The sequence below is a fragment of the Oncorhynchus tshawytscha genome, linkage group LG08 (genome assembly GCF_018296145.1).
Source record: "Oncorhynchus tshawytscha isolate Ot180627B linkage group LG08, Otsh_v2.0, whole genome shotgun sequence".
Classification (NCBI taxonomy): domain Eukaryota; kingdom Metazoa; phylum Chordata; class Actinopteri; order Salmoniformes; family Salmonidae; genus Oncorhynchus; species Oncorhynchus tshawytscha.
The window spans coordinates 82,962,970-82,979,089 of record NC_056436.1 but is presented as its reverse complement, the minus strand read 5'-3'; the positions used below and the strand labels follow the sequence as shown (position 1 = coordinate 82,979,089).

Sequence of the window (16,120 nt, the reverse complement as noted above, 5' to 3'; positions counted from 1 at the left end):
CACAGGTCTCTCGCCCTTTGAGTGTTCCTTGGGTTATCAGCCCCTGCTCTGCCACAGGTCTCTCGCCCTTTGAGTGTTCCTTGGGTTATCAGCCCCTGCTCTGCCACAGGTCTCTCGCCCTTTGAGTGTTCCTTGGGTTATCAGCCCCTGCTCTGCCACAGGTCTCTCGCCCTTTGAGTGTTCCTTGGGTTATCAGCCCCTGCTCTTCCCAGAGCTAAAGGAAGAGATCGGCATACTCTTGGCCCAGATGTTTGTCCACCGCTGTCACCATACCTGGAAGAGAGCCCGGTCGGTTCTTCTCAGGACCACCTCCAGGTATTGACAACAAGCGGACCACCACCGGACCCCGGCTCCCTGGTATCGTCTCGGGCAGAGGGCATGGCTGTCCACCCGAGATCTACCCCTCCGGCTGGAGTCCCGCAAACTTCCCCCCTGGTTTTTGGCCCTTTCCCAATCTCTAAGATCATTAGCCCCTCTGCTGTTCGTCTTCTGTTGCCCCGTACCCTCCGTATACATCCCACTTTTCATGTGTCTAGGATCAAACCCATGTCTCACAGCCCTTTGTCTCCTGTTTCCAGGCCCACCCCTTTTCCCCGTCTCATCGATGGCCAACCGGCGTGCACGGTGAGGTGTCTCCTGAAGGTTCGACCTCGGGGCAGGGGATTCCAGTACCTGGTTGACTGGGAGGGTTATGGCCCAGAGGAGGGGTGCAAGGTCACTGCTGTGGACATCCTGGACCCAGGTCTTGTCGCTGATTTCCAACGCCAGCACCCCGGTCAACCCAGAATTATTATCATCATAGTCATTAACATCATTATTAGTATCATCATCATTATCACCATCATTATTACCACTATTATCATTATCATGATCATCATGATCATTATTATCACCGTCATTATTACCACTATCAATATAATCATCATTACCATCATGAACATGATTATCATCATTATCACTAATATCATCATTATCATTATACTCATCATTATCCCCATCATTATTACCACTGTTATCATTATCGCCATCATTATTATCATCGTTAATCATCATTAGCATCATTATCATCATCATCATCATCATGATTGCTCTTCAGGTGGATGAGTGCCCTCTCATGGTAGGATGTCTCATTATCATCATCATCATCATGATTGCTCTTCAGGTGGATGAGTGCCCTCTCATGGTAGGATGTCTCATTATCATCATCATGATTGCTCTTCAGGTGGATGAGTGCCCTCATGGTAGGATGTCTCATTATTATCATCATGATTGCTCTTCAGGTGGATGAGTGCCCTCTCATGGTTAGATGTCTCATTATCATCATCATCATCATCATCATGATTGCTCTTCAGGTGGATGAGTGCCCTCTCATGGTAGGATGTCTCATTATCATCATCATCATGATTGCTCTTCAGGTGGATGAGTGCCCTCTCATGGTAGGATGTCTCATTATCATCATCATCATGATTGCTCTTCAGGTGGATGAGTGCCCTCTCATGGTTGGATGTCTCCTGAAAACTATTGATCATACTTTCTGTAACATTTCTGGTGGCCGCTAGTGGTTGTGGCAATGCAAAGCTCGAATAAAACCTTAAAACACATCTAAAATCATAGTACAACAATTTAGGCTATTTTATAAAATATATATCAAATGTATTTATATAGCCCTTCGTACATCAGCTGATATCTCAAAGTGCTGTACAGAAACCCAGCCTAAAACCCCAAACAGCAAGCAATGCAGGTGTAGAAGCACAGTGGCTAGGAAAGGCTCCCTAGAAAGGCCAAAACCTAGGAAGAAACCTAGAGAGGAACCAGGCTATGAGGGGTGGCCAGTCCTCTTCTGGCTGTGCCGGGTAGAGATTATAACAGAACATGGCCAAGATGTTCAAATGTTCATAAGTGACCAGCATGGTCAAAAAATAGGTCTGGGACAGGTAGCACGTCCGGTGAACAGGTCAGGGTTCCATAGCCGCAGGCAGAACAGTTGAAACTGGAGCAGCAGCACGGCCAGGTGGACTGGGGACAGCAAGGAGTCATCATGCCAGGTAGTCCTGAGGCATGGTCCTAGGGCTCAGGTCCTCTGAGAGGGAGAAAGAGAGAGAGAAAGAGAGAATTAGAGAGAGCATACTTAAATTCACACAGGACCTGGATAAGACAGGAGAAGTACTCCAGATATAACAAACTGACCCTAGTCCCTCGACACATCAACTACTGCAGCATAAATACTGGAGGCTGAGACAGGAGGGGTCAGAAGACACTGTGGCCCCATCCGATGATACTCCCGGACAGGGCCAAACAGGAAGGATATAACCCCACCCACTTTGCCAAAGCACAGCCCCCACACCACTAGAGGGATATCATCAACCATCAACTTACCATCCTGAGACAAGGCAGAGTATAGCCCACAAAGATCTCCGCCACGGCACAACCCAAGGGGGGGGCGCCAACCCAGACAGGAAGATCACATCAGTGACTCAGCCCACTCAAGTGACGCACCCCTCCTAGGGAAGGCATGAAAGAGCACCAGTAAGCCAGTGACTCAGCCCCTGTAATAGGGTTAGAGGCAGAGAATCCCAGTGGAAAGAGGGGAACCGGCCAGGCAGAGACAGCAAGGGTGGTTCATTGCTCCAGAGCCTTTCCGTTCACCTTCACACTCCTGGGCCAGACTACACTCAATCATATGACCCACTGAAGAGATGAGTCTTCAGTAAAGACTTAAAGGTTGAGACCGAGTCTGTGTCTCTCACATGGGTAGGTAGACCATTCCATAAAAATTGAGCTCTATAGGAGAAAGCCCTGCTTCCAGCTGTTTGCTTAGAAATTCTAGGGACAATTAGGAGGCCTGCGTATTGTGACTGTAGCGTACGTGTAGGTATGTACGGCAGGACCAAATCAGAGAGATAGGTAGGAGCAAGCCCAAGTAATGCTTTGTAGGTTAGCAGTAAAAACCTTGAAATCAGCCCTTGATAGGAAGCCAGTGTAGGGAGGCTAGCACTGGAGTAATATGATCAATTTTTTTGGTTCTAGTCAGGATTCTAGCAGCCTTATTTAGCACTAACTGAAGTTTATTTAGTGCTTTATCTGGGTAGCCGGAAAGTAGAGCATTGCAGTAGTCTAACCTAGAAGTAACAAAAGCATGGATAAATTTTTCTGCATCATTTTTTTGGACAGGAAGTTTCTGATTTTTGCAATGTTACTTAGATGGAAAAAAATATAATATATAATATGCCTAATCTGTTGTATCCTAAAACCATTGTTCTTATATACAATAACTCAAGGTCCAAGTCCCAGGTGCATTAGTGGGCAGAGTGATGCGTTTAGAGATGCAAAATGAATAAAAATGTGATTATAAAGTGATTACAAATGTATTTATTGGGTTATTACAACTTTATTACAGGTTGTTGGATAAATTGCAGCGCTTTTTCACCTCACCTCACCAGCAGACAATTAGATCAAATAAACACAGAGGGAACGGAAAACAATCTCCTCTAGTCTACATCATAAATCATGACACCTGATCTTGTTGTTCATCTGTCAGTCTGACTGAATGCGCGCCATGTTGTCTAGGACTACCGCACCTGAAATCGGGATATCGGTAACGTGACGCCTCTGTCTATTTACCGTGCTCCACCACTATGACGACGATAGGGGGTGAGAGCGCCAGGGGACATTAGTACGACGCAGGTGCACCTGCTGAAAGTAAGTGCCAGTATCAACAGGACTCCGGACATAAGTCCTCGTCAATTAGTCATAGCTCTACCATTAAATTCGCTGCTACTTGTTATTGGGACTTGAACTGAATTTCCCCTGGAAAGCACTTTGTGCTGACATCTACCATCACCATCAAACTCAGCATTGCAGTGGGAGCTAACAGAGATAAAGGAAGAAGGGGATTGCCACTCTCTGTCTGTCACAAATCTCCTACTGATATATTTGAACCACATCTCAAGTAGGGTACGGGAAGATGCCCGTTCAGATACCAGACGATACAGACTTTACCTCTTTCAAGGAACAATGTGAAAACCAGGAAGGATGGACAGCGCGCTACAACAAGGGAAGCGTGACGGTGTGGTGCAGGGATGAAGATTGTAAAACGATCCAGAAACTAAAGGCAAGTGTGTCGCTACTACAGCATCCTTCTGATAGGTCTGATGCGGTGCTTAAAGGGAAAGCACCGCACTGCGGAGAGGAGAGGAGACTGGAAGTGTGGAACTTGGGATTTCCAAGAGAAACCCGACTCCTGTAGCTTCTTAAGATACAACAGATATAATAATACCTGAACAGGTTCCAATCTAATGTGTGGAATCATAATGATACTTTTCCTAATGTTTAAATCAATATAATCATCAATTAATACTGTATACAGCCTTATTCATGATATTGTGTCCGGACTAGAGTAGCTAGACTTGAGATGTAGGTTTACCTCTGTGAATACCATGGCATTCAGTAATGATTAGGTAGGTCATTAAGTGCACCAGGGTTTAGGCTTTGTAATGCACTGGTAACTGTTAACATAGTCAACCACGAGTTATTAGAATATGTGCTGGTCTCTTAACCATATTAGTGGCACATAATAACAAATACTGGCAGTGTCTCTCCATCACTTGGAATGCATCTCAATAGTCTACAGTTGACTTAGTCTACAGAGGCCCCTGGAGCATTACAATACCCATACTGCTGTGGTTCTCTTCTGTCCTCCCCCTTAGAGACTCCTGGAGCATTATATTACCCATACTGCTGTGGTTCTCTTCTGTCCTCCCCCTTAGAGACTCCTGGAGCATTATATTACCCATACTGCTGTGGTTCTCTTCTGTCCTCCCCCTTAGAGACTCCTGGAGCATTATATTACCCATACTGCTGTGGTTCTCTTCTGTCCTCCCCTTAGAGACCCCTGGAGCATTATATTACCCATACTGCTGTGGTTCTCTTCTGTCCTCCCCCTTAGAGACCCCTGGAGCATTATATTACCCATACTGCTGTGGTTCTCTTCTGTCCTCCCCTTAGAGACTCCTGGAGCATTATATTACCCATACTGCTGTGGTTCTCTTCTGTCCTCCCCCTTAGAGACCCCTGGAGCATTATATTACCCATACTGCTGTGGTTCTCTTCTGTCCTCCCCTTAGAGACTCCTGGAGCATTATATTACCCATACTGCTGTGGTTCTCTTCTGTCCTCCCCCTTAGAGACTCCTGGAGCATTATATTACCCATACTGCTGTGGTTCTCTTCTGTCCTCCCCCTTAGAGACCCCTGGAGCATTATATTACCCATACTGCTGTGGTTCTCTTCTGTCCTCCCCTTAGAGGCCCCTGGAGCATTATATTACCCATACTGCTGTGGTTCTCTTCTGTCCTCCCCCTTAGAGACCCCTGGAGCATTACATTACCCATACTGCTGTGGTTCTTTTCTGTCCTCCCCCTTAGAGACCCCTGGAGCATTACATTACCCATACTGCTGTGATTCTCTTCTGTCCTCCCCCTTAGAGACCCCTGGAGCATTACATTACCCATACTGCTGTGGTTCTCTTCTGTCCTCCCCCTTAGAGACCCCTGGAGCATTACATTACCCATACTGCTGTGGTTCTCTTCTGTCCTCCCCCTTAGAGACTCCTGGAGCATTATATTACCCATACTGCTGTGGTTCTCTTCTGTCCCTCCCCCTTAGAGACCCCTGGAGCATTATATTACCCATACTGCTGTGGTTCTCTTCTGTCCTCCCCCTTAGAGACCCCTGGAGCATTATATTACCCATACTGCTGTGGTTCTCTTCTGTCCTCCCCCTTAGAGGCCCCTGGAGCATTATATTACCCATACTGCTGTGGTTCTCTTCTGTCCTCCCCCTTAGAGACCCCTGGAGCATTACATTACCCATACTGCTGTGGTTCTTTTCTGTCCTCCCCTTAGAGACCCCTGGAGCATTACATTACCCATACTGCTGTGATTCTCTTCTGTCCTCCCCTTAGAGACCCCTGGAGCATTACATTACCCATACTGCTGTGGTTCTCTTCTGTCCTCCCCTTAGAGACCCCTGGAGCATTACATTACCCATACTGCTGTGGTTCTCTTCTGTCCTCCCCCTTAGAGACTCCTGGAGCATTATATTACCCATACTGCTGTGGTTCTCTTCTGTCCTCCCCCTTAGAGACCCCTGGAGCATTACATTACCCATACTGCTGTGGTTCTCTTCTGTCCTCCCCTTAGAGACCCCTGGAGCATTATATTACCCATACTGCTGTGGTTCTCTTCTGTCCTCCCCTTAGAGACCCCTGGAGCATTACATTACCCATACTGCTGTGGTTCTCTTCTGTCCTCCCCCTTAGAGACTCCTGGATACTTCCGGCGCCGACAGAGATGGCCGCCTCGCTTCGCGTTCCTAGGAAACTATGCAGTTTTTTGTTTTTTTACGTGTTATTTCTTACACTAGTACCCCAGGTCATCTTAGGTTTCTTTACATACAGCCGACAAGAACTACTGAATATAAGATCAGCGTCAACTCACCATCAGTACGACCAAGAATATGTTTTTCGCGACGCGGATCCTGTGTTCTGCCTTACAACCAGGGTAACCGAGTGGATCACATGCAGCGACCAAAAAAAAAAAACGACTCAGAAAAAGAGGGAAACGAAGCGGTCTTCTGGTCAGACTCCGGAGACGGGCACATCGTGCACCACTCCCTAGCATTCTTCTTGCCAATGTCCAGTCTCTTGACAACAAGGTTGATGAAATCCGAGCAAGGGTAGCATTCCAGAGGGACATCAGAGACTGTAACGTTCTTTGCTTCACGGAAACATGGCTAACTGGAGAGACGCAATCCGAAGCGGTGCAGCCAGCGGGTTTCTCCACGCATCGCGCCGACAGAAACAAACATCTTTCTGGTAAGAAGAGGGGCGGGGGCGTATGTCTTATGGCCAACGTGACATGGTGTGATGAAAGAAACATACAGGAACTCAAATCCTTCTGTTCACCTGATTTAGAATTCCTCACAATCAAATGTAGACCGCAGTATCTACCAAGAGAATTCTCTTCGATTATAATCACAGCCGTATATATCCCCCCAAGCAGACACATCGATGGCTCTGAACGAACTTTATTTAACTCTCTGCAAACTGGAAACGATTTATCCGGAGGCTGCATTCATTGTAGCTGGGGATTTTAACAAGGCTAATCTGAAAACAAGACTCCCTAAATTTTATCAGCATATCGATTGCGCAACCAGGGGTGGAAAGACCCTGGATCATTGTTACTCTAACTTCCGCGACGCATATAAGGCCCTGCCCCGCCCCCTTTCGGAAAAGCTGACCACGACTCCATTTTGTTGATCCCTGCCTACAGACAGAAACTAAAACAAGAAGCTCCCACGCTGAGGTCTGTCCAACGCTGGTCCGACCAAGCTGACTCCACACTCCAAGACTGCTTCCATCACGTGGACTGGGAGATGTTTCGTATTGCGTCAGATAACAACATTGACGAATACGCTGATTCGGTGTGCGAGTTCATTAGAACGTGCGTTGAAGATGTCGTTCCCACAGCAACGATTAAAACATTCCCTAACCAGAAACCGTGGATTGATGGCAGCATTCGTGTGAAACTGAAGGCACGAACCACTGCTTTTAATCAGGGCAAGGTGTCTGGTAACATGGCTGAATACAAACAGTGCAGCTATTCCCTCCGCAAGGCTATCAAACAAGCTAAGCGCCAGTACAGAGACAAAGTAGAATCTCAATTCAACGGCTCAGACACAAGAGGTATGTGGCAGGGTCTACAGTCAATCACGGACTACAGGAAGAAACCCAGCCCAGTCACGGACCAGGATGTCTTGCTCCCAGGCAGACTAAATAACTTTTTGCCCGCTTTGAGGACAATACAGTGCCACTGACACGGCCTGCAACGGAAACATGCGGTCTCTCCTTCACTGCAGCCGAAGTGAGTAAGACATTTAAACGTGTTAACCCTCGCAAGGCTGCAGGCCCAGACGGCATCCCCAGCCGCGCCCTCAGAGCATGCGCAGACCAGCTGGCCGGTGTGTTTACGGACATATTCAATCAATCCCTATACCAGTCTGCTGTTCCCACATGCTTCAAGAGGGCCACCATTGTTCCTGTTCCCAAGAAAGCTAAGGTAACTGAGCTAAACGACTACCGCCCCGTAGCACTCACATCCGTCATCATGAAGTGCTTTGAGAGACTAGTCAAGGACCATATCACCTCCACCCTACCTGACACCCTTGACCCACTCCAATTTGCTTACCGCCCAAATAGGTCCACAGACGATGCAATCTCAACCACACTGCACACTGCCCTAACCCATCTGGACAAGAGGAATACCTATGTGAGAATGCTGTTCATCGACTACAGCTCGGCATTCAACACCATAGTACCCTCCAAGCTCGTCATCAAGCTCGAGACCCTGGGTCTCGACCCCGCCCTGTGCAACTGGGTACTGGACTTCCTGACGGGCCGCCCCCAGGTGGTGAGGGTAGGCAACAACATCTCCTCCCCGCTGATCCTCAACACTGGGGCCCCACAAGGGTGCGTTCTGAGCCCTCTCCTGTACTCCCTGTTCACCCACGACTGCGTGGCCATGCACGCCTCCAACTCAATCATCAAGTTTGCGGACGACACAACAGTGGTAGGCTTGATTACCAACAACGACGAGACGGCCTACAGGGAGGAGGTGAGGGCCCTCGGAGTGTGGTGTCAGGAAAATAACCTCACACTCAACGTCAACAAAACTAAGGAGATGATTGTGGACTTCAGGAAACAGCAGAGGGAACACCCCCCATCCACATCGATGGAACAGTAGTGGAGAGGGTAGCAAGTTTTAAGTTCCTCGGCATACACATCACAGACAAACTGAATTGGTCCACTCACACAGACAGCATCGTGAGGAAGGCGCAGCAGCGCCTCTTCAACCTCAGGAGGCTGAAGAAATTCGGCTTGTCACCAAAAGCACTCACAAACTTCTACAGATGCACAATCGAGAGCATCCTGGCGGGCTGTATCACCGCCTGGTATGGCAACTGCACCGCCCTCAACCGTAAGGCTCTCCAGAGGGTAGTGAGGTCTGCACAACGCATCACCGGGGGCAAACTACCTGCCCTCCAGGACACCTACACCACCCGATGCTACAGGAAGGCCATAAAGATCATCAAGGACATCAACCACCCGAGCCACTGCCTGTTCACCCCGCTGCCATCCAGAAGGCGAGGTCAGTACAGGTGCATCAAAGCTGGGACCGAGAGACTGAAAAACAGCTTCTATCTCAAGGCCATCAGACTGTTAAACAGCCACCACTAACATTGAGTGGCTACTGCCAACACACTGTCAATGACACTGACTCTACTCCAGCCACTTTAATCATGGGAATCGATGGGAAATGATGTAAATATATCACTAGCCACTTTAAACAATGCTACCTTATATAATGTTACTTACCCTACATTGTTCATCTCATATGCATATGTTGATACTGTACTCTATATCATCGACTGCATCCTTATGTAATACATGTATCACTAGCCACTTTAACTATGCCACTTGGTTTACATACTTATCTCATATGTATATACTGTACTCGATATCATCTACTGTATCTTGCCTATGCTGCTCTGTACCATCACTCATTCATATATCCTTATGTACATATTCTTTATCCCCTTACACTGTGTATGACAGTAGTTTTTTTTTGAATTGTTAGTTAGATTACTTGCTCGTTATTACTGCATTGTCGGAACTAGAAGCACAAGCATTTCGCTACACTCGCATTAACATCTGCTAACCATGTGTATGTGACAAATAAAATTTGATTTGATTTGATTTGATTTGGAGCATTATATTACCCATACTGCTGTGGTTCTCTTCTGTCCTCCCCTTAGAGACCCCTGGAGCATTATATTACCCATACTGCTGTGGTTCTCTTCTGTCCTCCCCTTAGAGACCCATGGAGCATTATATTACCCATACTGCTGTGGTTCTCTTCTGTCCTCCCCTTAGAGATTCCTGGAGCATTATATTACCCATACTGCTGTGGTTCTCTTCTGTCCTCCCCTTAGAGACCCCTGGAGCATTACATTACCCATACTGCTGTGTTCTCTTCTGTCCTCCCCTTAGAGACCCCTGGAGCATTATATTACCCATACTGCTGTGGTTCTCTTCTGTCCTCCCCCTTAGAGACTCCTGGAGCATTATATTACCCATACTGCTGTGGTTCTCTTCTGTCCTCCCCCTTAGAGACTCCTGGAGCATTATATTACCCATACTGCTGTGGTTCTCTTCTGTCCTCCCCTTAGAGACCCCTGGAGCATTATATTACCCATACTGCTGTGGTTCTCTTCTGTCCTCCCCCTTAGAGACCCCTGGAGCATTACATTACCCATACCCTTGTATATATCGTATATTTTTCTTTTTTACATATTTTTCTTCGCATATCTCTTCAAAAACATTTTGCTAAACCTAAGCTTCCAAATACTCTCCTGCAACCCGCCTCACCCAATGTAGCTATTTTTCCTAAAGTATTTATATTTACTTGAACCGGAACCCCTCAACTGAAGCTAGCCAGCTAACCACCAGCTATGCTAGCGGTCTTCAGCTAACCGGTCATCAGCTAAGCTAACCTTTAGCTCGGAAAGCTCTCGCCAGTTCGAACAACGCGACTCTAACCAGAGCATAACGGACCTATTTATTTTTCATCCCCGGATTCATCCCCGGATTCCCACCGCAAACGGAACATTTTTCAGATAGATCTTCACAACTAGCTATCTAGCTAAACCACAACCCCGGATGATTACTCCTGGCTAGCGCTTCCACCCACTTAGCGTGAAGCTAGCCCGGCCAGCGCACCTGTACTACCACCGTAGCATACTCCTGGGCTACAATACCCGGGCCCACGACCGGTCTATCGATGTCACCGCATGAAGAGGAATAAACAGACTCACCCCATCGCGACGCCCCCCAAAGGCCAACTCTCTAGCCCTCGCTATCTCCCTGCTTGCTAAACTCGGCCTGCTAGCTTGTCTAGCCCCGGTCCGCTAACTGCTACCTTGTTTAGCCCGGGCCTACGAACTGTTAGCTTGTTAGCACAGGCCTGCTAACTGCTAGCTTGTTTAGCCTGGGCCTACGAACTGTTAGCTTGTTAGCACAGGCCTGCTAACAGTCTGAATCGCCGCGTCCCAAACACGCACCGGACCCATACTCACTTTCTATCTCTTTTTGATTTTTAATCTGTTTATACCTTTCCGGAAACCTGCCTCACCCAATGTGACACGGAATCGCTATTTTTTAATTTTTAGAACACACTCAAGAACCTCCAGAAGCTAACCAGCTAACTAGCTACAAGCTATTTAGTCATTGTTAGTTTTTTTTCAACCTGGATAACACTCGCCAGTCCAGCTCCCCTGCCCCATCCACCGCTGCCCCCTGGACACTGATCACTTGGCTACATAGCTGATGCACGCTGGACTGTCCATTAATCACGGTACTCCATTCTGCTTGTTTATGTTTTATCTGTCGGCCCCGTTGCCTAGTCAACGCCATTTTACCTGCTGTTGTTGTGCTAGCTGATTAGCTGTTGTCTCACCTACTGTTTTAGCTAGCTTTCCCAATTCAACACCTGTGATTACTGTATGCCTCGCTGTATGTCTCTCTCAAATGTCAATATGCCTTGTATACTGTTGCTCAGGTTAGTTATCATTGTTTTAGTTCACAATGGAGCCCCTAGTTCTACTCTTCATACCCCTGATACCTCCTTTGTCCCACCTCCCACACATGCGGTGACCTCACCCATTACAACCAGCATGTCCAGAGATACAACCCTCTCATCATCACCCAGTGCCTGGGCTTACCTCCGCTGTACCCGCACCCCACCATACCCCTGTCTGCGCATTATGCCCTGAATATATTCTACCATGCCCAGAAACCTGCTCCTCTTATTCTCTGTCCCCAACGCTCTAGGCGACCAGTTTTGATAGCCTTTAGCCGCACCCTCATACTACTCCTTCTCTGTTCCGCGGGTGATGTGGAGGTAAACCCAGGCCCTGCATGTCCCCAGGCACCCTCATTTGTTGACTTCTGTGATCGTAAAAGCCTTGGTTTCATGCATGTCAACATCAGAAGCCTCCTCCCTAAGTTTGTTTTACTCACTGCTCTAGCACACTCTGCTAACCCTGATGTCCTTGCTGTGTCTGAATCCTGGCTCAGGAAGGCCACCAAAAATTCAGAGATTTCCATACCCAACTATAACATCTTCCGTCAAGATAGATCTGCCAAAGGGGGAGGAGTTGCAGTCTACTGCAGAGATAGCCTACAAAGTAATGTCATACTTTCCAGGTCCATACCCAAACAGTTCGAACTACTAATTTTGAAAATTACTCTCTCCAGAAATAAGTCTCTCACTGTTGCCGCCTGCTACCGACCCCCTCAGCTCCCAGCTGTGCCCTGGACACCATTTGTGAATTGATCGCCCCCATCTAGCCTCAGAGTTTGTTCTGTTAGGTGACCTAAACTGGGATATGCTTAACACCCCGCCAGTCCTACAATCTAAGCTAGATGCCCTCAATCTCACACAAATCATCAAGGAACCCACCAGGTACAACCCTAACTCTGTAAACAAGGGCACCCTCATAGACGTCATCCTGACCAACTGGCCCTCCAAATACACCTCCGCTGTCTTCAACCAGGATCTCAGCGATCACTGCCTCATTGCCTGTATCCGCTACGGAGCCGCAGTCAAACGACCACCCCTCATCACGGTCAAACGCTCCCTAAAACACTTCTGTGAGCAGGCCTTTCTAATTGACCTGGCCCGGGTATCCTGGAAGGACATTGACCTCATCCCGTCAGTTGAGGATGCCTGGTCATTCTTTAAAAGTAACTTCCTCACCATTTTAGATAAGCATGCTCCGTTCAAAAAATGCAGAACTAAGAACAGATACAGTCCTTGGTTCACCCCAGACCTGACTGCCCTCGACCAGCACAAAAACATCCTGTGGCGGACTGCAATAGCATCGAATAGTCCCCGTGATATGCAACTGTTCAGGGAAGTCCGGAACCAATACACGCAGTCAGTCAGGAAAGCTAAGGCCAGCTTCTTCAGGCAGAAGTTTGCATCCTGTAGCTCCAACTCCAAAAGTTCTGGGACACTGTGAAGTCCATGGAGAACAAGAGCACCTCCTCCCAGCTGCCCACTGCACTGAGGCTTGGTAACACGGTCACCACCGATAAATCCATGATTATCGAAAACTTCAATAAGCATTTCTCAACGGCTGGCCATGCCTTCCGCCTGGCTACTCCAACCTCGGCCAACAGCTCCTCCCCCGGCAGCTCCTCGCCCAAGCCTCTCCAAGTTCTCCTTTACCCAAATCCAGATAGCAGATGTTCTGAAAGAGCTGCAAAACCTGGACCCGTACAAATCAGCTGGGCTTGACAATCTGGACCCCCTATTTCTGAAACTATCCGCCGCCATTGTCGCAACCCCTATTACCAGCCTGTTCAACCTCTCTTTCATATCGTCTGAGATCCCCAAGGATTGGAAAGCTGCCGCAGTCATCCCCCTCTTCAAAGGGGAGACACCCTGGACCCAAACTGTTACAGACCTATATCCATCCTGCCCTGCCTATCTAAGGTCTTCGAAAGCCAAGTCAACAAACAGGTCACTGACCATCTCGAATCCCACTGTACCTTCTCCGCTGTGCAATCTGGCTTCCGAGCCGGTCACGGGTGCACCTCAGCCACACTCAAGGTACTAAACGATATCATAACCGCCATCGATAAAAGACAGTACTGTGCAGCCGTCTTCATCGACCTTGCCAAGGCTTTCGACTCTGTCAATCACCATATTCTCATCGGCAGACTCAGTAGCCTCGGGTTTTTCGGATGACTGCCTTGCCTGGTTCACCAATTACTTTGCAGACAGAGTTCAGTGTATCAAATCGGAGGGCATGCTGTCCGGTCCTCTGGCAGTCTCTATGGGGGTGCCACAGGGTTCAATTCTCGGGCCGACTCTTTTCTCTGTGTATATCAATGATGTTGCTCTTGCTGCGGGCGATTCCCTGATCCACCTCTACGCAGACGACACCATTCTATATACTTTCGGCCCGTCATTGGACACTGTGCTATCTAACCTCCAAACAAGCTTCAATGCCATACAACACTCCTTCCGTGGCCTCCAACTGCTCTTAAACGCTAGTAAAACCAAATGCATGCTTTTCAACCGATCGCTGCCTGCACCCGCATGCCCGACTAGCATCACCACCCTGGATGGTTCCGACCTTGAATATGTGGACATCTATAAGTACCTAGGTGTCTGGCTAGACTGCAAACTCTCCTTCCAGACTCATATCAAACATCTCCAATCGAAAATCAAATCAAGAGTCGGCTTTCTATTCCGCAACAAAGCCTCCTTCACTCACGCCGCCAAGCTTACCCTAGTAAAACTGACTATCCTACCAATCCTCGACTTCGGCGATGTCATCTACAAAATGGCTTCCAACACTCTACTCAGCAAACTGGATGCAGTATATCACAGTGCCATCCGTTTTGTCACTAAAGCACCTTATACCACCCACCACTGCGACTTGTATGCTCTAGTCGGCTGGCCCTCGCTACATATTCGTCGCCAGACCCACTGGCTCCAGGTCATCTACAAGTCCATGCTAGGTAAAGCTCCGCCTTATCTCAGTTCACTGGTCACGATGGCAACACCCATCCGTAGCACGCGCTCCAGCAGGTGTATCTCACTGATCATCCCTAAAGCCAACACCTCATTTGGCCGCCTTTCGTTCCAGTACTCTGCTGCCTGTGACTGGAACGAATTGCAAAAATCGCTGAAGTTGGAGACTTTTATCTCCCTCACCAACTTCAAACATCAGCTATCTGAGCAGCTAACCGATCGCTGCAGCTGTACATAGTCTATTGGTAAATAGCCCACCCATTTTCACTTACCTCATCCCCATACTGTTTTTATTTATTTACTTTTCTGCTCTTTTGCACGCCAATATCTCTACCTGTACATGACCATCTGATCATTTATCACTCCAGTGTTAATCTGCAAAATTGTAACTATTCGTCTACATCCTCATGCCTTTTGCACACATTGTATATAGACTCCCCCTTTGTTTTCTACTGTGTTATTGACTTGTTAATTGTTTATTCCATGTGTAACTCTGTGTTGTCTGCTCACACTGCTATGCTTTATCTTGGCCAGGTCGCAGTTGTAAATGAGAACTTGTTCTCAACTAGCCTACCTGGTTAAATAAAGGTGAAATAAAAATAAAATAAAAAATACTGCTGTGGTTCTCTTCTGTCCTCCCCCTTAGAGACCCCTGGAACATTACATTACCCATACTGCTGTGGTTTCTTCTGTCCTCCCCCTTAGAGACCCCTGGAGCATTATATTACCCATACTGCTGTGGTTCTCTTCTGTCCGCCCCCTTAGAGACTCCTGGAGCATTATATTACCCATACTGCTGTGGTTCTCTTCTGTCCTCCCACTTAGAGACCCCTGGAGCATTATATTACCCATACTGCTGTGGTTCTCTTCTGTCCTCCCCATTAGAGACCCCTGGAGCATTATATTACCCATACTGCTGTGGTTCTCTTCTGTCCTCCCCCTTAGAGACCCCTGGAGCATTATATTACCCATACTGCTGTGGTTCTCTTCTGTCCTCCCCCTTAGAGACTCCTGGAGCATTATATTACCCATACTGCTGTGGTTCTCTTCTGTCCTCCCCATTAGAGACCCCTGGAGCATTATATTATCCATACTGCTGTGGTTCTCTTCTGTCCTCCCCCTTAGAGACCCCTGGAGCATTATATTACCCATACTGCTGTGGTTCTCTTCTGTCCTCCCCGTTAGAGACTCCTGGAGCATTACAATACCCATACTGCTGTGGCTGCTCTAATACTCTCTCTCCTCTCCTATACTGTAACACTCACTAGATAAATAACTGCAGTGGTTTCTCATCTTGCAGCAAATGCTTGTTGATACGAGAGCAGTTTTTTCAGTCTGAGTTTCATGTCTCATTGGGTGTTTAGTGAATATTGGCTATGATGATATAATGATGAGAGAGAGAGAGATGGAGAGAGAGAGATATGGGGGGAGAGAGAGAGATAGAGAGGGAGAGAGAGC

At 47.7% G+C, this 16,120-nt stretch overlaps 1 protein-coding gene across 1 annotated transcript in view; it reads left to right on the top strand.

Annotated features, from left to right (window-relative positions):
- Positions 1–3,571: 3,571 nt before the first annotated feature.
- The window catches only part of LOC112256994 (START domain-containing protein 10-like), a 34,029-nt gene continuing 21,480 nt past the window's right edge, over positions 3,572–16,120 (top strand). Inside the window, exon 1 of the mRNA XM_042326084.1 lies at positions 3,572–4,111. Coding sequence (XP_042182018.1) covers positions 3,965–4,111 — 147 coding nt within the window. The 5' untranslated portion in view covers positions 3,572–3,964. The remainder of the gene's footprint in view (positions 4,112–16,120) is intronic.